Consider the following 26401-nt stretch of genomic DNA (forward strand, 5'->3'; position numbering starts at 1 on the left):
TTAAGAGAAGATTTAGGTAGGGAATGTATGCATTCTTCCAATATCTAGATGACACTTATATCAGAGTGGAATTAGGTTTATTCTACTTGATACCAGGGGATAGAACTAGGAGGAAAGGATGGGAGCTGTAGGAAGAAAGTTTCAACTTGATCTAAATAAAGGCTTTCTAACAATTCTAATTGTACAGAAGTAGAAGGGACTGCTTGGGAGGCAGTGGGTTTTCCTTCACTGAAGAGTTTCAAGCAAAAACCGAACAACTCCTTGTCAGTAAAAGTATAGACGAGTTTCCATATAGACAAGAAGATCAGTGAGGGACTTTCTGGCTCTGAGATGATGTAAATGTTCTGTGGACAAAAGAATGAATGGATGGATGAATGAATGAATGAATGAATGAAAGAATGAATGAATGAATGAATGAAAGAATGAATGAATGAATGAAAGAATGAATGAAAGAATGAAAGAATGAATGAATGAATGAATGAAAGAATGAATGAATGAATGAATGCATAAGTGAAAGGATGAATGACTTCCACTTACCCTACCTATTTTACTGAGTGGTTGTGAGAATAATGTAAAACACTATCTGCTAGCATAGAATGTCATGCAAAAGTAAGGACTGTCCTTTAGAGTAAACAAAAGGAAAGTTAAAAAAAAAACTTATGTAAATTACTGGCAAGAAATACGCTCATATTTATTATGCTGCTAACCCCTGGGAGCCTAGCCATTTGCATTTTAACAGCTCTTTGTGTCAGTAGCTAAAGGCTGTCATAATTCAAAACATAATCATAATAATAACTGACATTTATCTAGTGTGTTCTGTTAGAAAAGACTTTTTATACCTTGGCTCATTTATTTAGTGCTTTATATTATACAATGAGTTATGTCTTACCTCATTTCAGCTCCAAAATATTTTTGTGAAGTGTAATCGTTCCCATATGACCAAGACAGAAACTGGGATTGTAAAGGACAAATGACTTACCTAAGGTCACATGATGGCAGATATGGATTTTCTGTCACCAATAACAATTCTTTTTATACTATGTCATGGTGTCTCCAACCTAATAAATAATAAGAAATGTCCCCAAGATCATGATATACACACACACACACACACACATGTATATGTATATATATATATGTCAGTCATTATAAATTGTATATATATACATATAGTCATCATTTATCAAAATAGAGCCCAGGGACACAATGCTTGAATGTAAAACAGATGCTGCTTTCATACTATTTAGTAGGATTTTAATGAAAGCTGAAGGCCTAATCCAGTAACCTGAGGAAACAGGCACTCGAAGTGAGTGAAAACCTCCAGTAAAGAAGATAGAAGGAAGTGATTTGATTTGTCATTAAACTGGATTTATTTTGCCAAGGTGAGCAGAGCACTTTCTTTTCTGTTTTATGTCTCAGGTTAATAGGCCACATTCTCATTTGAGAGAGGCATTCATGAAGCATCTATCAGGTGAACAGGCCATTTGGTTCTCTGTGACAACAAAGGAAGTAATCAAGACTAAGGGTTGGATAGAGGATTGATAACACAGAGAGACAGGCTAGAGTTTCCATGTTCCCTGATTAGAAGACAAACCTGAATGGGCAGAAAGCAGAGAGGAGGGACAAAGTCTGGGAGAGACAGTCTACACCAAAGGGCTGATGGGTAAGGTGACTAGAGCTAAGTCTTCCCCCCTGCTTTTATGCATGTCTATGTGGGTTCGGTCTTTTAAGTCTTGTCTAACTCTTCATGATCATATTTGGGGTTCTCTTGGCAAAGATACTAGACTGCTTTGTCATTTCCTTCTTCCGCTCATTTTAGAGCCGAAGAAACTGAGGCAAAGAGGGTTAAAAGACTTACCCAGGATCACATAGTAGGAGGTGTTGGAGCCCAGATGGAACTCACAAAGATGAGTCTTCCTGACTGCTGGCCCATCATTTTATCTACCTAACTGCCCCCTAGTTGCTTCTATACCCTATGTTTTAGGGGCATGCTGTCTGTCTTCCCTGGGATAGCGTCCATTCTCTCCATTATCCATCTGGAACTTGCTCATTCTCTAAAACCCAGCCAAAGTACTGCCACCTCTAGAAAGCTTTCTCTGATTCTTCCACTCATTGTTGATTTTCACTTTCACAACATATATGTTTTTGATTATTTTCAATGTAGATCTGTTATTTATTAAAGTACATTCATCAGCTCACAGATTAGAGTTGGAAGGGACCCCAAATGCTCTAGTGATTCCAACCCCTTTCTTTTACATGAAAGGAAAGCAAAGACCAGAGAAGCAAACATTTAAACCTTGAAATTGGCAAACCTCTACAAATCAGGACTTGATTGATTCTTTCGTTGATTGACTCCACTTAAGGAAGTCATGGATAAAATGTTAATTAAAAAGATTAAATCTAAAAGCATGCCATGCATACATATTGTTGATGTTAAGCATTTACCAGCAAACTGCTGACTGAGGGTCAGCCTTGAACTCCGATTTCAGAGCCAGGACACTATCCACTCCACCTGTTCGTCAAGTAGGAAATATCATGTTCCAATGGAGAATGGGAAATGTTACAGAATTTATAGTCTTCTTGAGCAGTGAAAACTTGTGTGAACTAAGCCTACTTTCCCTGACTCCTAGATCAACTTTGTACCCACTATGGTATGGCACTTCTCACCACACAGATTATCATTTATGTTGAAATTGTTTCCTATTTAATATAAATTTTAAATGATTTCTTATCTCCTATGCCCTAGGTTTTGTCATCCTGTCTAAATCATTAGCTCTTCCTCTTAAGTAGGACTCATGAAGATAGGGGCTTGAACTGCATGACATATGCTGAACACTTCAACCTCTGAATTATAGCCTGGGAAAGTTTGCTGCATTGAATGGAACATTGGACAAGTCCCATTTAGTTCTGAGGTTTTGTGGTTTTATGAGTCTGTCTAGGCAGTGAGATTTGAGGGATGATGCTACAAAATCAAGATTATTCATTTGTCTATGACAGTACCTGAAATTCACATTGCAAAAATCATTCCATTTGCCTTTGCACTTGACCCTGCTAAGGAAATAATAAATTAAATGCACTTATTTTTTTCTGGGAGAGAGATGATATTACATTCCCACCTTTCTAGTCTCCTTGCACTTTATTCTCTTATATAATGCACAATCCAGTGGTGCTGCCCTATTTATTCCTTGCATAAAATGATCCAGTTTCATCCCCTTACCCTGTGCATTTTCACTGACGAGTCTCCCAACCTTAAATTCTCCTCCTCCTCACATCTACTTCCTGGTTCCTTCAAGTCTCAACTAAAATGTTACCTTCCACAATTAACCTTTCACTGTTTGCCTTAAGACTAGTGGCCTTTCCTCTGCAATGACTTTTCAACTGTATTTTCTTTTCTATGCTTTGTACACACACATACACACATATACACACATATACACACATTTGTATGTTATTTTCTCCATTATACAGTGAGCTCCTTGAGAGCAGAGACAATTTTTACCAACATTTTTATACCAAGGACTCCGCATACTGATTAGAACATAGTAAGTTCTTAATAAACATGTTGAGTGAGTGACATTCAACTGTTAGAGGAAATGAATAATAAGCTAATCCATGATAATGTGTTAATGAGTATTACTGGATCAGCTTAGCTAAATATGATACTAAGAGTCCCAACAGAGAATAGGACTCAGAAAGATTGGGGCACAGAACAAGGAAACTACTGGTAGAACCAAAGGTCCACTCAGCAAGGTCTGGATCATGGGCACTGTTTGGACAGGACATGTCTGGTGAGAGGAAAGAGAAAATGACTGCTTGATAATTGATATGAGACTGCTATAGGAATAAAGGGGGAGAAATGACTTGCAAAATGTGGGTGGAGGGGAAAGGGCCAAAGGATAAATGTCATGTCTACACCAAAGACTGGGTTGTCAAAAATGCCAGAAATCCACTGGTCTTATACTTACCTATATAGGCTATTCCATTTCTTTTTCATCCCTGTAAAGAAGCTGGAAGACAGTGTATTCAGTACAGGGGATTTTAACCCTAGGGTCCATTCTTCTTAAAAAACTATTTTGATCACTGCATTTCAATAGAATTTATTTCCTCTGTAAGCCTATTCATTTCATTTAATGAATTTTAAGACAGCGTTCTGCTAAAGGTTTGTTGTCTTCACCAGATGGCCAAAGATATCCATGACACCAGAAAAGTAAAGAATACCTGCTTTACAGAGAGTCCATGATGAGGTATCAGGGTCACTCCTGTAGTTGATGAATACTACTGATGACAATAAAAAACAATCCCTTATATTATTGGGATGCTTTAAAATTTACAAAGCACTTCAACATATATTCACTCCTTGAACTTCATAGAACTCCTGGTAATTATTTATCACAGACATCATTCTCAGCCTTTACTACAGATGTTGAAACTGAGACAGACATTCTAAACATGAGTTTGGATAGAAGTTGGAATAGTGTTTAATGAAATATTGAAATATTAAGATGTATTCACATGCACTAGATAGAATATCATGGAAAGAAGATGGGGCTTGTTGTCAATATGATTAATTGAGAGAACATGGGGCCAAGAGTTGGGGAGACTTGGGTCTGAATCTTGTGTCAGGCACTTATTCTCTGAGTGACAGTGGGTAAGTCACTTAACGTCTCTTAGCGTCGTTAGTGTGAGAGGGCTAGACTCAATGACTTCTAACGTCTCCTCCAGCTATAAATCTATGACCCTAGGAAGACAGGAAATAGAAGGCAATAAGTATTTCGAAATGCTTAATAAATATTATCTCATTCTATGACCTGGCCTCAAATCTTTTCCACTTATTAGCCATATGACCCTGGACAAGGCACTCACTCCCTTTGAGGCTCAGTTTCCTCTTCTATGAGAAGGAAACAATAAATCCTACCTTGTCTATATTGCAAGACTCATTTTGAGTGTGATTTAGGTAAAGTGCTTTATAATGCAAAACATTATAGAAAGACTCAGGTAGGACACTGAGGATGCTGATGGTGCTAAAGCTCTTTCTCCCTAAAAAGTCTACAGTTTTCCCAAAGTCTCATAACTAATTAGAAATGAAGCTGAAACTCTGACATTTAATTCAAACCTTTGAACATTCACTAAACTCCTACTAGAACAAAGTGCTTTCCTGGGCACAGGAGACCCCCCTGACCCCAATGAGCACATATTCTTCTGCAAATAAATGACATGTACACAGATAAACATGCTACATGTATATATACACATGTATGTGTATATACACACACATATATGTATGTATGTATGTATAAAATGGGAGAGATATCTAAAAACAAGGGGAGCCTAATGTAAGAGGAGGAACAAAGCATAGTGTACAGACTCCCAACAATTTTCTCTTTACATTACAGCTGCATCACTGAACACAGCTTAGTGCTACAAATAACACCTCAGAGCTCCGTTATCTCCTCATTTCAGAGGCAGCCTTCTTTAAGCTTAAAATAGGTCAGTGATTTCATACAATTAGACTGTGGTGGAATCCAGTAAATAAGCACACTGACTGAGAATTCACAATAAAGCAAATCCGACCCAGTGATCACCAATAATATCCTGATGGCTTTCAGGATCTTGTTCTGGGAAACCCAAGCACTAAGGCATTCACTGCTTCCTTCAAGAGCAGCGGCCACGAGGTGACTCCATAATGGACAGTGCTCTGGTGCAGAGTCAGGTAGACCTGAGTTCAAGATCTGAAGGCCTTCAGACAGATGTTTAGTAGTTGTGTGATCTTGGCCAAAACACTTAACCTCTATCTCCCTACATTTCCTTAGCAGTAAAGAGCAGATAACAACAGCATCTTCCTCCCAGGGTTTTTGTGAGCATTGTATTTGATAATATTGATAAATGCCATTTGCTATTATTGATTAATTATTAATTTAAATATTATCCAGAAATAGTATTTGTAAAATGCTTAGTGTAATACCTGGCACATAATAGGTAGGCATTACATAAATGCTTATTCCCTTCCTTTCCTCCTTACTCATGCACATATATATGCGTCCAAAGATATGAAATGAAAATACTACCCATAGCAGTACTGTCATAGAATATTTTATCTGTATTTGCATCATCTAGTCAGTTTTGCATCTGTGCTTCAACTTAGATGAAATACCCACTTATCACTACTTCCAAATAAAGAATATAACATAATTAGCTAGGCAGCTACATGGTGTCATGGATTGAGTGCAAACTTTGACTCCTGAAGACTCATCTTCCTGAGTTCAAATCTGCCCTGAGACACTGACTAGCTCTGTTTCCCTGGGCAAAGCACTTAACCTTGTTCGCATGAGTTTCCTCATCTGCAAAATGAGTGGACAAGGAAATTTTAAACTACTTCAGTATCTCTCCCAAGAAAACCCCAAATGAGGTCACAAAGAGTCAGAAATGACTGAACAACAAAAAGTAAAATTGACAGGCTCTCCAAAGACTCCTGAAAAGACAATCTGTTTTATATTTGAAGAAACAGTCACAAAATAAGTGACAAACAGATGGATAAATTATTATTATTTGCATTATCCTTTAGCATATTTATCATAAAAAGATGAGGTTGTTGAATTGATTAACCTACAAAGACAGAATGAGGTCTCTCACTGAAGGGTGTTTCCAATAATTAATTTAATAAAATTTCTTAAAGTCTCCCAAATCAAAGCCCTAATCTAACTACAGATCTGCTACACATTTACACAATCTTCCACATTCAACTTTACTTAAGCATTCATTCTCCGTTTTGACTCCAGTTATGCCATTAGTTTTGTCTGATATACAGTGAAAACAACATGGTTGTCTCTGAACACTGCAACGTTAAGGAACGTCCAAACCTCGATTCCAAAAGGCTCTTGACTGAAAATGTTATCCACATCCAGAGAAAGAACTATGGAGTCTGAATGCAGATCGAAGCATGCTGTTTCTCTCTCTCTCTCTCTCTCTCTCTCTCTCTCTCTCTCTCTCTCTCTCTCTCTCTATATATATATATATATATATATATATATATATATATATATATATATATATATATATGTGTGTGTGTGTGTGTGTGTTTCTTCTTTCTCAGGGTTTTTCCCTTTCTAATTCTCCTTTACAACATGATGAATAAGGAAATGAGTTTTAAAAAAAGAAAGAAAAAATTGTCCAAACCTGAGACAAATATTTCAGTTCGGGAGTTTAGAGCTGGTTCTTCTTTACCCTTATATTTAATTATAAAGAAAGAAATGGGATAGAAAATCCATCAGTAATCATTTATTAAGTACTTATTATATGTGCTAAGTGCTAGAAATACAAGAAAGAAAAAACCAACCAACCAACCGACAAACAACCACCACCACCAACAAAAAGATTCCTGCCCTAAAAGACCTTATATTTTAATGGACCACAACTTATACTACTCCTCATCTTTTTCAGTCTTGTTTAATAATAGGATTATTTCCCTATTAGCACTCAGCTTTCTAGATTACTCATTTCCTATTTTTTACTGTAAATATACTGGGTTTGCAGTATGATGCAAAGGACTTATTGTCTCTTAGACTCAGTTGACCGATCACCCTCATACTCCATATTTCATACTTTCAAAAAGCTCACAGTATAATAGGGCAGAGACAACATGTACACAATCATATATATCTATATCTATAGGTATGTATATATATATATATATACATATATATATACACACACACACACACACATACACACAGTACCATCAATCTTCATTATTTAAAGATTCTATACACTCATTAAAATTTATCTGTAACCTCAAAATCAATATTTGCCACAATTTTACAGTCACTGGCGGACAAGTGAGAGGCAGTGAAAAATTAGAATTGTCTGACAGGCATGTTTCCAACGACAGCTGAGCAAGGCAGTGCTTAACCTTCTTATTTCAGCTTTCATACATTAAACAAGTGTCCTTTTCAAGGTCTATTTAGTGACACATTGCTCCCATTTTTATGCTTTCTGTGGGTGATTTCACTGTTTAGAAAGCCCCCCAATCATAATGCTGAAATCTTATCTAGCATTTCTAAGTGTAAGAAGGTAGCAAGATACCTTATGGAGAAAATGAGTGTGTTAGATAAGCTTTGCTTAGACAGGAGTTAAAGTGGTATGGGTTATGAGTTTAATGTTAGTGAAACAACAATATGGTATATCCAGGAAAAAGGAAGAGGAAATTTGCCATTCTGTACTTGAGGCTACTACAGAAAGTATTAAAGTAAGTAGGATCAGAGGCTTCCCAAAAACTAACCCTATATTTCCATATGAGCAATAGTTCACTATTTCCTAATTACTCTTGTGGTAACTTTATAGAGCATAGCTACTATGAATAATGAAAATTGTGCCCGTGTGTTCATGACCCTTTTGGGGCTTTCCTGTGCAAAGATACTAGAGTGGGTTGCCATTTCCTTCTCTAGCTCATTTTACAGGTGAGGAATCTAGGGCAAACAGGATGAAGTGATTTGTCCAGGGTCACACAACTAGTAGGTGTCTGTGGTCACATAAGAAATCAGGTCTGTCTGACTCCAGGTCTAATTCTCTCTCCATTGTACCATCCAGCTATCCTAATTATTTTGTGGTGACTTTATAGAATATAACTTGTGCAAATGATGAGAATCAATCACATATGCAAAAGAAATTGGATTTCTAAGCTGATTTATGCAACCCTTGGATTGGGTTACATGACTCCTTAGGTTGTCTTAAATCTCTTACTTTCTTATGACCTCGAGTGACAGTGTGAGATAATGACAGTGTTGTATTCTATAGAGAGAATGGACAAAGCCTAGAAGACCTGGATAAAGTCCCACCTCTGGCACTTAGAGGCTGCATGACCCTTAGGCAAGTCATTATCCTTAATCTCACTTGGTTCATTTATAATAGAGGAGGATCATAGTATCACAGCTACTAGATTTAGAGATATAAAGGAAGAAAAAAGCTATCTATTCCAACTCCCTTACTTTATGGTCCTAGGTCTGGCCTCTGCCAACCAACAAAACGAGTGCAAGTATTCCTCACTCATCATCACTAGCCACATCATAACTGACATTTCTATAATACTTTATGATTTTTAAAGTATTTCATATGTATTTCATTTGACCTTCCATGTGTCGTATTTTTCAAATTTTTTTTCAAAAATATTTCAGGTACAGTGCCTTCTTATGTCTTTCTTTTTTCCAGCTTCAACATACCCAGTTACATCAACCAGTTATGATAAAGAATGAATACAAAGTCATTTATTATCCTGCTTATCCTCCTCAATTGCCAATTTGGATACAACCTTAATAACAGCTTTACATATCAGAATTCAGTAAGAAGATGAGAAAGATGTAGCTATTAAAGTTACTTCCTATTGGTTTGGAGAAATCTTTATAGCTGAATCAATAGTTAGCCCTCTCTTACTTTGGCAACCCCTATATATTACTCTTTGACAGGAAGCTCCCTGAAAGAAAATCATCAATAATTTTCTCATTTGTTTTCCTAATTCTTTCAAAAAGAGTAAATAGGGGCTGACTTAGTTTGTATTTTACAATATGTTTATTTATGGTGATACTGAGCAAAGACTCCCATCAACTGTGGAAAAATGGTGTCCTGAAGATGCCAAACCTCAACTCCAGGACAACTGACCTATTGCCATGTTATTTTTTCAAAAAATGGATTGGATATGGACCAACATCTTACACCATACATCAAGGTAAGGTCAAAATGGGTATGTTATTTAGACATGAAAGGTGATGCCCGGTTCAAATTAGGTGAGCATGGAGGTGTATGGATAAAGGAAAACAAAATTATTACCAAACTAGAGATAGAGAGAATCACAGGAAGTGAAATGGATAATTTTGATCACATTGAATTAGAAAATTTTTGCATAAACACACCAATGAAGCCAACGTTAGAAAGAAAGTAGGAAACTAGGGTGAAAGATTTATAGCAAGTTTTTTTGACAAAAGCTTCATTTATCAAATATATAGGAAACGCCTAAATTTAAAAAAGCACAACTCCGCAACTGTTTAGTTGTTAAAGGAAATAAGCATGTAGTTAAAGAAGAAGAAATCAAAGGTATTTAAAGTCATATAAAAACATTCTAAATCACTGTTGATTAGAGGTAATGCAAATGAAAAAAACACACTGATGTGTCATGTTACAACTTGGTTAACATGATAGAAAATGAAAATGTCAAATGTTGGATGGGACATGGAAAAAATTTGACATTAATGTACTGTTGGTTGAGTTGTAAAGTGGTCGAATCATTTTGGAGAACAACTTAGAACTGCATTCCAAGAAATATAAATTTTGCTCACCATTTGACTAAGCAATATCACTACTATGTCTGTATCTTAAAGAGTGCAAGGAAAAGAGAAGAGGACCTATTTGTACAAAATTATTTATTTATATCAGTTTTGTTTTTTTTGTTTTTTTTTTTGTGGTGGCAGTTTCCAAGAACTGATAATTGAAGGACTACCTGTCAACTGCGGATTGACTGAATAAAGTTGTGGTGTATGATTGTGATTGAAGATTATTGTTCCATAAAGAATGATGGCCAGTGGTTTCAGAAAAAAACCTGGGAAGACTTAGATGAGTTGATGCTAAGTGAAGTAAGCAGAACCAGGAGAACACTGTACACAGAAACAGCAATATTGTATGATGATCAAATGTGAAAAGCTTAGCTAACTTTTATCAGTACAGTGATCCAAGACAATTCCTAAGGAATCATGAGGGAAAAATCCTATTACCATCAGAGACAGAAGTGATGAATATGCACATCCATGTGTGTATATGTATATACATGCAGTATACATATATGTATGTATATATATGCAGGCATATATGCATGCATATGGATATATGTATATATCTACAAATTTTATGTATATAAATAAACATGCAGATTTAAGTATAATTTTCTCAATTAATTTTTCATGGTTTTGTGTGTATTTTTATGCAACATGGATAATACAGAAATATGTTTTGATAACTTCATATGTATAATTGACATTATTACCTTTTTCCCTTCTCCAGGGCTGGGAGCAGTACAAAAAGGAGATAATTTGGAACTATTTTTTAAATGAATGTTAAAAGTTGACAAATAATATATTTTTAAAACAGGAAGGTGCTGTCTTTTCCTCACAGGTTCTGCAGCCGCCATGGGAGTACAGCAAGCAGAACTGCGTAAGTAAATCACTAAAAGAAAGGATTAGCCACTGTTTCCAACAAACAAGCAAAATTATATATATAAATACATATATCATGAATCTGGCCTCAGAAAAAGCTTACCTTGTCAAGAGCTGCTTTCTCCAACTCATCCTTAGCAACTGCTAGTTTTTGCTCCAAATCTGTTAGCTGCTGCGCCTGTGGAATAAATATTACTTATATAATATAAATATGAACATTATTTTTATAATGTAAAAAATTTAATCACCTTTTCTACTAGCTTCAAATCAATCTTATAAAGACTTGTTAAGAGTCTACTATATATAATATCCTGTGCCGGGCTCTGGAGATGTGCAAATGAGTGTTGCAGCCTTTGTACTCAAGGACCTGTTCTACATTGATCTTAGATTTAGAGGAGGAAAGGAACCCAGGAACTATCTAGTCTAATCTCCCAATTTTACAGATGAAGAAAATGAGGCTGATGAAGGTTTGTCCAAGTCAAAATTTGCCTCGTTGGAAGTAAATGTGAACTTAGGTCCCAGGACTTGGGAGTTTTCCACTATATGAAGCAGTCTCTCTGGAGTGTTCTAAGGTGCACAAAGCACTCTGTGAGAGGGAAATAAGATGGTTACGCAGATAACTATAACATTAATTGAAATATGTTTAAGAGGAGGAGGAGAATATGACCTACCAGAGACCAGATAAAGGAGAAATCACTCCTAATTGTGGAATTCTTGAAGAAATGGCATTCAAGTTGGGAAATGGAGAATGGGCAGGAGAAAAATAAGTGGAAGGCAAATGGAGTATTCTTAGGTATTTGGAAGCAGCATGGATGAAAGCTAGAGGTTAGATATCTGGCATACAGTGCTTTCATTATTGTTAAAGTGCAGTTAGAGAATCACAGAAATTAAAATTGAAAGGGCCTTCAGTAAACAGGAGGACAACTCATAGTAAATAAGCAGTTCTTATTGGAGGCAACTAAATGGCACAGTTGCTGGAGTACTGGACCTAGACTCAGAAGACTAGAGATCAAATCCAGCCTCAGACACTTAATTGCTGTGTGACCCTGGGCAAATAACTTAACCCTATTTGTCTCAGTTTCCTCATCTACAAAATGAACTGGAAAAGTAAATAGTAAACCATTGCCAAGAAAACACCAAAGGAGGTCATTAAGAATCAGTCAGGGATAAAACAACTGAAGATAGCACAATAGAAAAAGAGGCATAATAACAGAATCTATATCCCTCAGGTTTGTTAGGAGGGTTAAATGAGAAAGAATTATTCAAGCGCTGAATAAACCTTGCAACAATACATGAATGCTAGCTATTGGTGTTATTATACTTTTTTTTAAGGCAATCGAGGTTAAGTGACTTGACCAGATTCACATTGCTAGCAAGTATCTCAGACTGGATTTGAACCCAGGGCCAGTGCTCTAGGCACTGTGCCTCCTAGCTTCCCCATTATCATTATTTTTAGTAAGTTTTATTCATATCTGACAAGCTATCATCCTATTTCTTCTTGAAGAAATCCACCGAAAGGTGTTCCCTATCTCCTGAAATAGTCCATTCCTTTTGCTCTGACATCAATCCTAAATCACGCAGACTCTAGCTCTGTCTTTGTGGCTACATTAAAAACAAACAAAAAGCAGAAACAAGTCAATAAAAAGCTACTCTTTGATTTATCGTTGACCAGCTAAATACTGGATTTGGAGTTATGAAGATGCACGTTCACTTCTTTCTTGCAACACTAGCTGTGTGACTCAAGTTTAGTGACAAACTCACTGTGCCTCAGTATACTCAGCTATAGAATGAGTGTTTTGGACATTGTGTGTCTCCAAGATCCTCTTAAGCTCTAACTCTATGAATCTGTGTTCCCTCATCCATAGGATGGCCTTTCAAATACTTTAAAAAGAATGATTTGACTGTAACATTTCTAGAAAATTGCTCAAGGCAACTGTTAAAGAAAAAAAGATATTATTAATTGAATCACAAGGTAACCATCCACTGAACAGCTGAGAGTACAGCTAGACCTGTCTACCACAAAAAAAGTTTAGAAATATTGTAATATACGGATTCAAAGAAAACTGAACAAGTCACATGGCACCAATCACATAGTCCAAGTTAAGAGGTAAGGATCAAATGAGATCAGATCTCTAAAGCCCTTAGCACAATGCCCAGCAAGGAGCAGGTGTTTAATAAACACTTGTTCCCTTTCTCTCCTATCATCCTGGCAAAAATGTAGGAAAACAGATAATTGGTCATGCCGTATCCAGGGATGAAGAAAAAGTAGAAAACCACACAGCTCTTTGAAAATCAGTTAAAACTGAAGGGGAAAAGAGTTTATTGCATTAAAATATTCACTTGAGTGGGCTGGGGTGAGTAGTTTTCTGGATGATCAGACACCAAGTGCTTTATTGAACTGGAATGGCTAACTTCCATGCCAATGTCAATGCCTTTTCAGTGTTTGATTTTAATCTATAAATGATTCCTCTCTGCTTTAATGTTTATCTATTATGTGTCACCTCTCATTCCATTGTGCTTCTGCTAATATTGCTCCTATCCTTACCAATTATAACAAAGTACAAGCTATGTTTATTTCAAAGCCTATCTCAAAATTGTGCTCCAATCTAAAATCTTACTAAAGGATGCTAAAATTACAGGGTATAACATCTGAAAGTCCTTTAGGCTGAATACCTTATGATAAAGAGTAAGAAATTAAATCCTAAAGAAATGAAGGTAAAAGTAAACTTCCTAAAGGTGAGGTCTTCAATTGTAGCACGTATCACATTATTCCTATTTTACATGTACTTTTTGATAGATTGACTTATTAAAGGTCACGTAAAAATAAAACAAAAAGAGAACTGATGTCCACCAACCCTGAGTTCACTCAGCTCACTCTGTCGCCTCCCAAAATATTAGCAGCAAGGCTGTACCAGTAGAAGCAAGGAAAGAATACAGATTTATTTCAAAATCCACCCCTGCACCCTGGCTCCCCTTTCCTCTTTCCCTTGCCATAGAGATTCTGGTTCAGAGTTAAGCCCTTGACAATGAGCTTGGCCATCGCCCTTCAGGAGCCAAAGCCTGCTGGGGCCTGCAACCCAGAAGTAACAGAACTGCAAAGTTCTGAACTTCAGTTCTAGACAAAGTAGGCTCTGCATTGCCATTCCCAGATGAAAGAGTTAAAGAATAGAAAAAATGGGATAGGTCACCAGGGTAGGACACCATGCATGTGGTTTGTGAGTCATTCTACCAATCCTAGCTAGGATCAGTTTTGACCACCCAAAAATCAGTTGAAGAGGAGACGTAGTCTGGTTATTTACAAACTGCCCAGTGTGGGATAAACCTGAGATGATCTGAGTTCTAGCCTCCAAGGAAACCTTAATCAGAGGGGAAGGGGGCAGAAATAAGTTATCAGGAAAATAAGTGGGGAATGGGAATGACTGAAAATACCAAAGAATCCCAGAAGAAGAAATCTCAAAGATCTTGAATACAAGAAAGAAAAATCAAAACTAAAAAGAGTTATAGAAGGAAATATGGCCACCAGATTTAGTAAATGATTTAGAAGATGGTCTGACACTTGGTCTGATAGGAGACTTTTTGGAATTTGAAGTGAACATGGAACTACATCATGGTATTCTTAAGCAGTTAAAAATAGAAATAAGAATTATGAATATATAATTTATGTTCTACACAGAAAAAATAATGAATAACATGGACTTGAATCTGCTATGTCCAACCTCTCCAAAGAAACAAAAGAGAAAACAGTATATTGGGAATGTAAATGCCCAAGAGCCAAGGAAGACCTAGATGAAGAAAAGGAAAAACCAAGAACATAAAAAGAACATATGCTTACAATCAAGGGAAGTGTAATGATCTTGAAGACAGGAGGCAGAGAGACAACCCAAGCAGAACAAGACAAATAAAAACAAGCAAACAAACAAACAAAATAAGTGAGACTAGCTCATGGGAAGGAGGAAAAAAGAGTCTGTGATTGAGAGGGAGAAAAGAGGGGAGATAGGACAAATAAAACTGTAAAGAAAAGGGGTAACAGATAAGAAGAGGGGATGAAGGAGGAGGGGAAGATAGCCAGAGTGGTCCCATTCAGGGGGACAGGAGAGGATCTATGGATAGAATATCTATAGGATAGATAGGATCTCTGATCCTATGTTCTTCAGAAATAGTGTCATCTAAACCTCAATGCTGTCGTGGTTAAAAAAAAAAATCAAGTGGTTTTGAAGATGCTTTCTTTCTGGCAACATTCTCATCTCTTATTACTTGGAACTGCAGTGAAAATTTAGCCTGGAAGGCTTCTTCCTCACCTCTAACAATTAAAAAACATTTAGCATTAGGAGAGGAAAATATTGTGAAATTAATACTGCTAATGAAAGTCTTGAATTCATTCATTTGAATGCGGTTTTCTAGAGGAATGAAAGACATACTTGCAGACTAGCTGTTTATGGGTTTTTTTTGTGTATCCAGCCTTTGATTAAGGTAACATGCACAGGCTGAAAATATAAACTTTCAGGAGCATGCATTGCTTCAAATACATAATACAACTTGCTGCCTAGAATGTTACCATATCAGATGTGTTTTTTAATCATCCCTTTATAGCCATGAATGCCAAGTTTACTTTTCTGTATGAACAGCTCTCTGCATTTTATTTTGCATTACATCTACTTGTTAAATAATGACATTCCTTTGATAGCAATGGTTTGGTATAAGTAGGTATTACAGTTTTGACATTTGTATATTTAAATTCAAGGTATGCTTCTTTTCTCTGTATTGCAGACCTTGTAGAACAGTTTAGGTATCTCTAAGGCATTTCTGTTTTCTTTCTGTCTTTCTTTTTTATTAGAAATGTATAATAATCAAAAGTAACAAATAAAAGTGGAAAAATAGTGTCATTTATGAATCATGTCACATCAGGAGAAAGCCAGTCATAATCTCTGACCATCAGGCTGCTTTGTACTCAAGGAAACAACTCTTCCCCAAAGTGTAGCCATGAAGGAAAGAGTCCTTCCATTCTTCATCCTTCATAGAAAAAAATTGATCACTAGAGACCTGACACTTTTAACACTGGGTGGTCGACTAAAGCAGAAATCCAATTCTGTTCTTAGCATGAGTATTGAATAACACTACAGGGGGAAGCAAAATGAATCTAATGCATGTCTAGGGGGTTGTAGAATAGTAGTTGAGATGTGACTCAGTGATCATTAGGATCTGAAGTACTATGCTGGAAAGGTTTGCAAATGATCTCTTCCTAGGAATTTGACAGATGTGATGAATACTTAGCCCTCTAGCCCAAAGCAAGCTTTTACTCCCCAGGACCCCTAGAGTATGTTATCACTTATGGTTTGGATATAAACTGTTTCATGTGAGCCTGTCCCACCTTTCCATCTATATCATAAACTTTCTGGAATGGGGAAAAGCTGTGCCTTACATTTTTTATATTCTCCCCTCTTCTCCTCAACTTCAGCTCTTAACTCCAGATAATTAACAATAAAAATAATAACAATAACTAGGTTTTATAATTATAAAGGTACACAAAGTTCTATACTCATGTATTGATTATTACCTGCAATATGCTGAACGCATTATGGAAACAAAGAACTTCTGCCCCTACCCTACTCAGGTCACACCCATGAAGAGAGGTGGTAAGAAAGGGAGACACGCACACAGAGAGAAAAGGATAGAGATAAGGAGGGAGAGAAAGAGAGAAACACAGAAAGACAGAGACAGAGGGAGGCAGAGAGAAAAGGGGAGGGAGGAAAGAAGGGAGAGAGATAGAGAGAGAGAGAGAGACAGAGAGACAGAAAGAGAGACAGAGAGAGAGAGACAGAGAGAGAGACAGAGACAGAGACAGAGACAAAGATAGAGTCCCTGAGCTCAGGAAGCTTATATTAAACTGAGGGAACATATCCATACATATGTACACACACATACATATACGTACAAAGTCACATGTATATTAACCTAAAAGCAATGGAGAGCTGCTGAAGACGTAGGTAGCAGCAGAGGAGGGACGTGTTCAGATCTGTGCTTTAAGAGTATCAATTTCACACTGGTACAGAGGATAGATTGAAGAAGAAAGACTAGAAGCAGAATGTTACTAATTTGGAGACAAATATTTCATGTAAAAGTCAATGAGGATCTCAACTAGAATGGTGGACATAGAAATGGAGAAAAGGGGAGGTTAATAGTGCCCAAGATTGATTGCTGATCTATTTAAACTTCCAAAATACTCTTCATTATTGTGTTCTCTTGGTCACAACAAATATCTAGGATCAATCAACATCTATAGTTGGATAGTTCATCAAGTATAGTACTATGCCTGTACTCAGGAAGACGAGTTCAAATCCTGCCTAAGACACTTACTAACTGTGTCATCCTGGATAAGTCACTTAACCTGTCTCAATTTCTTCACTTGTAAAAAGGGGATCACAGCACCACCTATCTCCCAGGGTTGTTGTGAGGATCAAATGAGGTGATATATGTAAAGTGCTTAGCATGGTGCTTGCCACATAATGGAAACTGTATAAAGGCTTACTCCCTCCCTCTGACCCCCAACCACATATATGTGATGGAGATCGTAATCAAATCTATACCCCAGGTTGTTGTGAGGATCAAAGGAAATCATATTTGTAAAGTACTTTTGTAAAACTTAAAGCTTCATATTAATAGTCATAATAATTACTATAAAAATAATAACAATTATTGTTATTAATGTTATCTTTGATCAAAACAAAAGAGCACTTCAAATAATCAGTGGATGACCTTTTTAAAAGACATGTAAACAGATGTCTACACCATGTATTTGCTCATTGGTTTTTCAGTGCCATATACAGTAGCTTATTATCCCAACCCACAGCATACTAATCACTGTGTCCACATGCAGCATTCCTGCCATCAAACTGTCCTTCCTAGCTCATGTATCACCTCAGGACATGTGTGTGTGTGTCCTGATGGTCTCCAAGAAGAGCAACAGATATATCTTTTGTCAATAGCACTGCCTGTTTTCCATACCATTCACCCCTACCACCTTGTTACTGTGAAACTCCACTGAATATGTTTCAAATGTGTCATGAACCCTGAGGATGCACCTGTTCCATATGGCAGTAAGGTGAAATGCAACCTTATGATGCCCCCAAACAGCTAAAGGAACAAGCTAAGATTAAGTGTTGCTGGATGACAGCCTGAAGAAAGAGGCGATATCTCAACATGATATGAGTAACACTATGGAGAATTTTTTTCTTGCTTCTATAAAGTGGTGATTCAAAATATAATTTGGCCAAGATGATTAACGACTAGCCAGCAGGAGATAAAAGAGAGGATCTGCTACATTTAAAACATGTGGTACATCTTCCTTTGTCTTAATAAACCAGAATGCACAGATTGGAGTTACCTTCTAGGTGCATGAATAAGAAGGGAAGGACGTAGTAGCAGATGATTTATCTTTCCCATCTTAAATTTTAATGAAGCATTGTATAATTTATATGTATATGAATAACTGGAAGGTTCTAATTCATGAGTTATAAAGGACACATTTGAGGTGCCTGCTTAAATATTTCTGGAGATCTCTGCTATAACATTGCTAATTTCCCACTGCCTAGCAATATCCAGCTGTCTACTTTTTTTATGAAGTGTTTTTGTTGTTATTCTTTTCCCCTCCTCTCTCTATCCTGTCATTTATTTATTCTGGTCTAGTTTAATAGATAACAATAAACTTTTGAAAAGAAAAAAACAGTGAGAACTTGGTAAGGCATTGGTGAGGCATTCTTATGCCTCAGTCTGGGTGGTGACTGTGGTCAAGGCTGATAAAGAGAAAAAACTCAGATCAATTAAATATTTATCGAGCACCCACTCCATGCCCAGGGCTGTAGGGAAGACAAGGAAACAACATGTGAACCTACAGTCCTTTTGTGGAGAGTAGAAGTGGTCTATGTTTCCAAAAAGCAACACAGAGGATACTCCAGCTCTTGGATTCTGCCATCAAATTCCCATGTGTTTTATAAGGATAAATTCTCAAGAACAATCTGAAAAGAATTGGCTTTGACTTATTGGCATACGTGGAATGAGAGAATTTGCTTCCCAAATCTCACAAGAATAGCTTAGCATTACATCTGGTTCTGAAGTCAATTAAAAATGAATTTTAACATGATAAAGCTATAAAATTTAAAGATAAGTCATTTTCTGGTCATAATAAAACAGGCTTACCTAAGATTTCCTAGTCTATGTGTTGCTGAGAAATTAAATCAACTGAATTTTGTGAATCCAGTCTCCTTTTAGCAGCATGGTGGTGAAAGATATTGAAAAAGAAACTTGAAGCAATGATCTTTTGAATTGATAAGAGTAATTAACTCTGCTTTGAATTTTTTTTATTTTCATCAAGATTTCATAAAATGAAACTTTCTTCTCAACACTACGTATAATGGGGAAAAAAGTCAGAAATTTGGAATGAGAGGACCTCAAAGTGTTCAGGTTGCTTTTCTATAGCTATCCATGAGACCTTTAATATTTACTGAGCCTCTTGATTTTCTTTTCTTTCACATGATGTGCTAACACTCATCAACCTCTAAGATTCCTTTCAACTCTAACATTCTATGATGTTCACTTTGAAGAGCTCAGATAACTAATGTGTACAAACATCATCCTTTTCAGATGGCCCCCTGGTAGACAGTGCTCTGCTTTGGAGCCAACAGATGGAAAAACAGTCTGTGATAACCTAAGAAATGAGCCTAACTATCAAGGAAGGCACCAGGATGTTGTAGAATTACAGCTGGACTGGGACTCAAAAGGGCTAAATTCTGGTACCCAATCTGCCTCCTAACAATTGTCTACATTACTTTGACCAATTCATGTATATTTGTCTTGATCCCACATACCTCACTTGTAAATTTAGAATTAAAAAGAAGTTGTATTCCTTCTCTAATTTTCCCTTCTGTCTCCCCAACTGGTATGCAAAAATATTCATAATAAGAGTAACTATCCTAATATTACATGTGGACTTCCTAATATTAGATTTTTATTTTGTACTGAATCATTGAAGTTTCCTGAACCTCAGTTTTCCTATGTAAATAGGGATATTTATGGCAACTTCCTCACAGAGTACAGATCAGATAGGACATAAAAATCACTTTATACATCATAAATTAAAAAAAAGAACTTTACAAACACATAAAAATCCTCTATTATGCATATTTTAATTCTATAATGTTACCATAATTGTATGCAAGTATTCTATAATTCTTTGGATTATGAAAAATGAGTATTTCTCTCTTGTATTCAAAAACTAATTGCTGTATTAAGACCAGGGTTTTTTCTCCTTTTCTACTTCCTCATTTAAGAACCAACCAGTATGGAAAATCTCTCCTGGAGATTTCCAAAATCTAAAAAGACAGTAAAGAAATTCTATGTTTGCACTAACGGTGTACTCCTGCTCATTGTGTTTGGTCAGACAGATCTGGGAAAATGTTGATTGTCCCTATTATCAAGACAGGTATTGTGGAAATTGATATATCTTTGATGAAGATTTGAGTGACCTAAGTCATTTACTCAACAATAGATCACCTCCCATAGTCTTAACCAATTAGAGGTGATTAGGCATCCATCAGCAACACCAGTTCTTCCAAGGGCATACAAACTGTGACCCCATTGCCATTAGGGGTCTTTGGTCTGAGACAGCTGACCAAATGACCTTCTTTTTATTAGTAACTAGCTGGCCTTATTAATAAAATGATTAAATTAACCAGAAATCATGTCTCAAATCTTTTCAATCACCACAGTTTCTTTGATGTATAATTTGAAGGGAAGTCAAACCATAATGTCAATTTTCTACAAGACCCCTGGATCTTGATGAGTTCCTGTTCTACTTGTTGATATTTTTCAGGTATGAATGAAACAAAGGGCCCCTGAAAATAAACACTGAAGTGTAAAGCTTCCCTATGCTTGTTCCCCTTTTCCAATTCCTATTTCTGTGTACAAAAAGATTATAATTATATATTCCCTGAAAAGAAGACAAGTTATATCAAGAGGCTTCCAGACTGAAAAGCTATTTTGGTGGTCCTAGTATATCTTCTCATTTCTTCCAGATTGTCTTTAAAGCTTACATTTTATATAGATTTTTCCATTGTTGTGAAATGCCTTCTTTTTAGAGCCTAACAAAATGGGTTTTCCTTGTGGTGAGTCGTCCAAGCATGAAAATATTGTTTTTAATGTCTGTAAGATGTCAATGACATCTTTTTTGTGGGGCCAGACATAGCTAAGGAGACTTGCTTATGAATCAACAGAGTCGACAAGTCTGTAGACTGGCCTGTCATCCAGTTGGGGTAATGTGCACCGCCAAAAGGTGATGACTTGAAATCTCTTAATCAAGAAGAAGTCTGTCTTTGAATTTTATAATTATGCTAGATGAATATCCTAAGAGCATATGAGGCTGCCATCCATCTATTTATTGCATCATTTTTTTACTTGGTCTGGGCAGTGGTTAATTTAAAAGGTCTCAGTTCTCTTTGAACAATGCTAGACCCAGGTGAGAAAAAAGTTGCCGAGATCTGTAAAATGAAGGAGTCCAACATGATTGCCTCTAATGTCCTTCTAGCTTTAAATTATATTGTCTATGAATCATATCATTTCCCACAATGCCAATAGTAGATCATAAAGTACATACAAGGGCATAGGGAATGTTCCTGTTTGAATGAAACCCAAATAACTACTTGGATCCCTGACCCACTAAACAATAACAGCAGAAACTCATGTATATATTTGCATGTGTGTTTCTGTATGTATGCATGTATGTATACATATATGTATATGTGTATGTGTTTCTGTGTAATGTGTATTTTCATACACACACATATATATATATATACATATATGAACATATTTCTTTTAAGCTAAAAAAGTGTGTTGCCCTGTGAAATAGGTGATACAAACAGAATGGTGACTATTTTGTTGATGAGCCACATCAGACTCAGATAAGTTATTTGACTCATTTTTAGCCACACAGATATGAACTAGAGGTAGAATTTGAACTCATCTTTCCTGACTGCCAAAGCAATTTTTTTCTACTATATCAATGTTTCTCTAATTTAACATTTTTTCTTCAAAAAGAAAAAGGCTAACCTTCAGCACAAATGTATTGATACTATAAACAACATTCATTTTTGTTACCCTCTTTTTACTCCCACAGAAGCCCTTTCTGAATTTCGTGATTTTCTTCTTCTTACTAGAGTTACCTAGACTGAGCTCTATTCCCTTCCTTTTATCTTTCTGTGAGATCTGGGATTGGTCTAATAAGTTGTCATTAGCCCCTTACCATTATTACAAGTACCATCTGTATTTTAATAGGAATTTTTTTATATCATAGAATAAGAATTCTCAAGCTGGAAGGAGCTAGAGAAACCTAGTTCAAGTCCTTCATTTAAAAGATGAGAACTGAGGGCAAAAAAATATGTTATGATTTAACCAGTATCACATAGGTAATAATTAGCAGAGCTGAGATTTGAATGTAGGCCTTTTGAGTCACAGTTTAATTTAGTTTAGTTTTTTTTTTTTTTGGAGGCAAGCAGGGTTAAGTGACTTGCCCAGTGCCACACAGCTTGTAAGTGTCTGAGGCTGAATTTGAATTTAGATTGACTCCAGGGCAGGTACTTTATTCACTGTGTTACCTACTTGTCCCTTCCCTTCCCTCCCCCCAGTTTAGCATCTTTAAGGAGTTGAAAAGACTTTTATGATCTCTTCTTAATCTTCAAAATCTTTGCATATTCTCCATGTAGCATTTGATCACTCTCTTCCTCTGGAAATTTTATCCTTCTTTCATTTGTATCGGACTACCTGATTTTCTTTTGGTTCAATTTAATTCAATAAACATTTATTAAATGCCTCATTCCTTGACTTTTATTCCTTCCACTTTTTATAAATAAGAATTTTCCAGTCTTTGACTCAGTGTTATTTTCTTTGCATTCTATTTTCTTCAGAAATCTCATTTACCTGAAAAACTATATGAATGATAAACATGGGCCCTAACCCTTTCCTAGTTTCATCTGCTGAAACTCAACAAACATAAAAATGAACCAGTTATATTCACCACTATCCCCTCCATGCCCTTTGCTAAGCTTTTCTTTTACTGGTAATATCATAAATTTTTTAGTTACAGTAAAGGATAGCTTTCACATAGCGTACTTAAAGTTTGTAAAACCCTTTAGAAATATATTCTCTGTTTATCCTCGCAACAATCCTGAGAGGTGGGTGGGTACGATTGTCCTCTCCAATTCACAGGTGAGGTTTGGTTGGTCATCCTCAAAGAGGACCCAAATGACATCATGATGTCAGGATCAAGGTAGAGTATGTCTGACTGTGGCTGTTCATACATATTTGAACTCAGAAAGCTCTAACACAGGTGTAGCCTATGAAGATTTGGAGGGGAGATGTCTCTAAATTTGTACATCTCACGTTTCTTTGGAGCTACTGGGATTCTGCTTTGCTCATAGAACACAGCACCTTCTTTGATAAGGGCACACCCAAATGTTGAGCATTTAGAGTTGGGGTTTCCTCCAAATTAGCAATGAACTCTTTATGTTGTGAGAAGCACTCTGATCTTTTGACATTGTCTTCTTTAGTCATCTTCCTTGGGGCTTCCTAAATGCAAATATTTAACTTAGAGTAGATAAGTCTATAGTCAGTCCAGCACTCTACACCTAACATAGGCTTCATCACTCACATATCTGTCTGTCTCTTCTCCTTACAATAAAATAATCTATTTAATGAGAATATTATTTTGAGGGTCCATCCATAGTTGTGACACCCAGGGGCTGCCAAAATCCACTGTTGCTTCAGCTGCCAGGGAATCTGCACTTGCTGCTTCATCACTTGTCTGTGGTCACAGGACTATGAGGTAGGTAAAAATGGTAAAATGGTATGGGTGATATCTTGAGTCATGCATAAATTGGATTTAAGTGAGGCAGAGTTGTAGCACAGTTATTGAACTCACTGTCTCTTCCAGAATCATCCAAGTCCAGTGGCAAGAAAAACTCAAGATGACTGGCAATGGTTTGGGATACAATGGATGACCTTGACAACTTTGAAGTCTAGCCAAGCTCTAAGTGCTTCACAGCCCCTCCTTCAGCCACCTTCATGGCCATTCACCTGGATGAAATCTTCACATGTTTGATGTACACACTCTTCTCTCCAACTAACTGATGGGTTTGTGGTCTCTTGTTTACCCTCAACCTAGTTTAGCCAAAATGATTTATCAAGATATGGCTGCTGCACATGTTATAGCTTCTTTGGAGCCAGAGGTAAGAGTTAGTTGAATGAGGTGGGTACCAAAGGTGGAAAGCAACCTTGTAAAGGGCTTGATAGCCTTCAGACCAGAGATACTAGTCTTTGCTGAATATTCCTTACAGAGGAAGATACCAAGACAGGCAGTGAATAATTGACTTTTCCAGAGACACCCATCCAGTAAGTGCCTGAGGTGGAATCTGAACTCATACTTTCCTCACTCAAGCCAGTGTATTCTATCAGATGCCAAAATATCAGAGACATCTTTGACCCTTTCCCTTTCAGAAAGAGAGGATATGAGAACTGGGTATCTAATTATTGAAGGACTAACCAGTATTTCCAATTCACTTGGCCAGATTTAAAAAACTAGAAAACTCAGACTTTTCCCCCACCTAAACCATAGATGCTGATTATATCAATTAAAGGAATAATGATAATAGTAAAAGTAGGAAATATTTTCATCTCTTTAACATTTGCAAAACATTTATGAATGTAAGCTCATTTTATCCTCCCAATAATTTTGGAGTGGGAGGGGGGAATGTGTTATTATCATCCCCATTTCACAAATGAGAAAGCTGAAGCTGATAAAGATCTAGGAACTTGCCCAGATTCACAGACTTAGGTGAAGGAAATAATAATAAACAAACAAACAAACAAACAAATAAATAAATAAATGAAAATAATAATAAATAAACAAATAAATATAGAGATAGATAAACAAACAAATAAATGGATAAATAAATAATGAATAAATAGGTGGACATAGATAGATAGATAGATAGATAGATAGATAGATAGATAGATAGATAGATAGACAAATAAATAAATGAGTGAATGAATGAATGACAAAAATAAAATAGTGACCTATTCACTCTTTTAGGTGGGATTCAAACTCAGGTCTTCCTGACCCAAAGTCCAGCATTCTATTCATTTTGCTAACTGGACTTTCAGATTACACTCCACCCACAGGGATGGGCAAATTAGTCCCCTTTGAGGCAAACCATTCTTTTGCCCTGGTCTAAAAGTTGGGAAGTTTTATTGTTTATATGGTTGTTTTTCCCCTACACTGAACAAAATTCTGCTGTTCTGTAAGTTCTAAACACTATTCCCAGTTCTGACCTATAGGGCCCAACAAAATTAGCCCCCTCTGTCTTCTACATAATAGTCTTTCAGATACTGGAAGAATATTGAGTAATCAGCTCTTCTATACACTTAGTATCTCCAGTTTCTTTAACTGATCTCCATATGAATATTACATGTGTTACTGCAGAAAAAGGTAGCATCAATGAAGTCAGAGAATCTTAGTTGAAATACTACCCTGGAGCATTTGACCTTGGAAAATATGACCTTAGAAAAGTGATTTCACCTCCCTAGGACTCTGCTTTCTCATATATAAAATTAGAGAGTTAGACAAGATGATTTTGGAAGTCTCTTCCAGCTCTGAATCTATGATACTATGATCTATGATGTATTATTTCACCAATCCAATTGCCCTCCTCTTGATGCTTCCCAATGTATTAGTCTCCTTCTAAACTTTGGTACTCAGAAGTGAATATAGTTCTCCAGATGTGGCCTGTTCAGGGCACCAGAAAGTGATGAAGGCATCTCCTCCTTCTTTGGACTCTGTACTACAACTGACACAGTTATTATTTTTTCTTAGTAATCACTTGGCTAAGTGATATCATTTGAGCTGCATCTTTTTCAGTGATGGAGCTTGCTCTAAATGGCTGAACACTTAGAAGAGTTTAATCTTTAATTCATTGTAGACCCAAATGGCTCTGAAGGAGCCATAATGGTTCATCATATAAATTTCTCTTGTTTGGCAGATGATTGACCCAACAGACCATGACTTATCTTCCTTCCATCAAGCATAAGAAATGATGGTGCATCAACATTAAAAACTACTTTGCTTCAATGGGGAGTAGTTAAAAATCTATCAGAGAAAACTTGTG

The 26401-nt window shown here is 36.5% G+C and overlaps 1 protein-coding gene across 1 annotated transcript in view; it reads right to left on the reverse strand.

Annotated features, from left to right (window-relative positions):
* The window catches only part of LUZP2 (leucine zipper protein 2), a 743524-nt gene that overhangs the window by 160253 nt on the left and 556870 nt on the right, over positions 1-26401 (reverse strand). The window contains exon 8 of the mRNA XM_072619311.1: positions 11296-11370. Within this exon, the coding sequence (XP_072475412.1) occupies positions 11296-11370 (75 nt within the window). The remainder of the gene's footprint in view (positions 1-11295; positions 11371-26401) is intronic.

The sequence above is a fragment of the Notamacropus eugenii genome, chromosome 6, assembly GCF_028372415.1.
Source record: "Notamacropus eugenii isolate mMacEug1 chromosome 6, mMacEug1.pri_v2, whole genome shotgun sequence".
In the NCBI taxonomy this organism is placed as follows: domain Eukaryota; kingdom Metazoa; phylum Chordata; class Mammalia; order Diprotodontia; family Macropodidae; genus Notamacropus; species Notamacropus eugenii.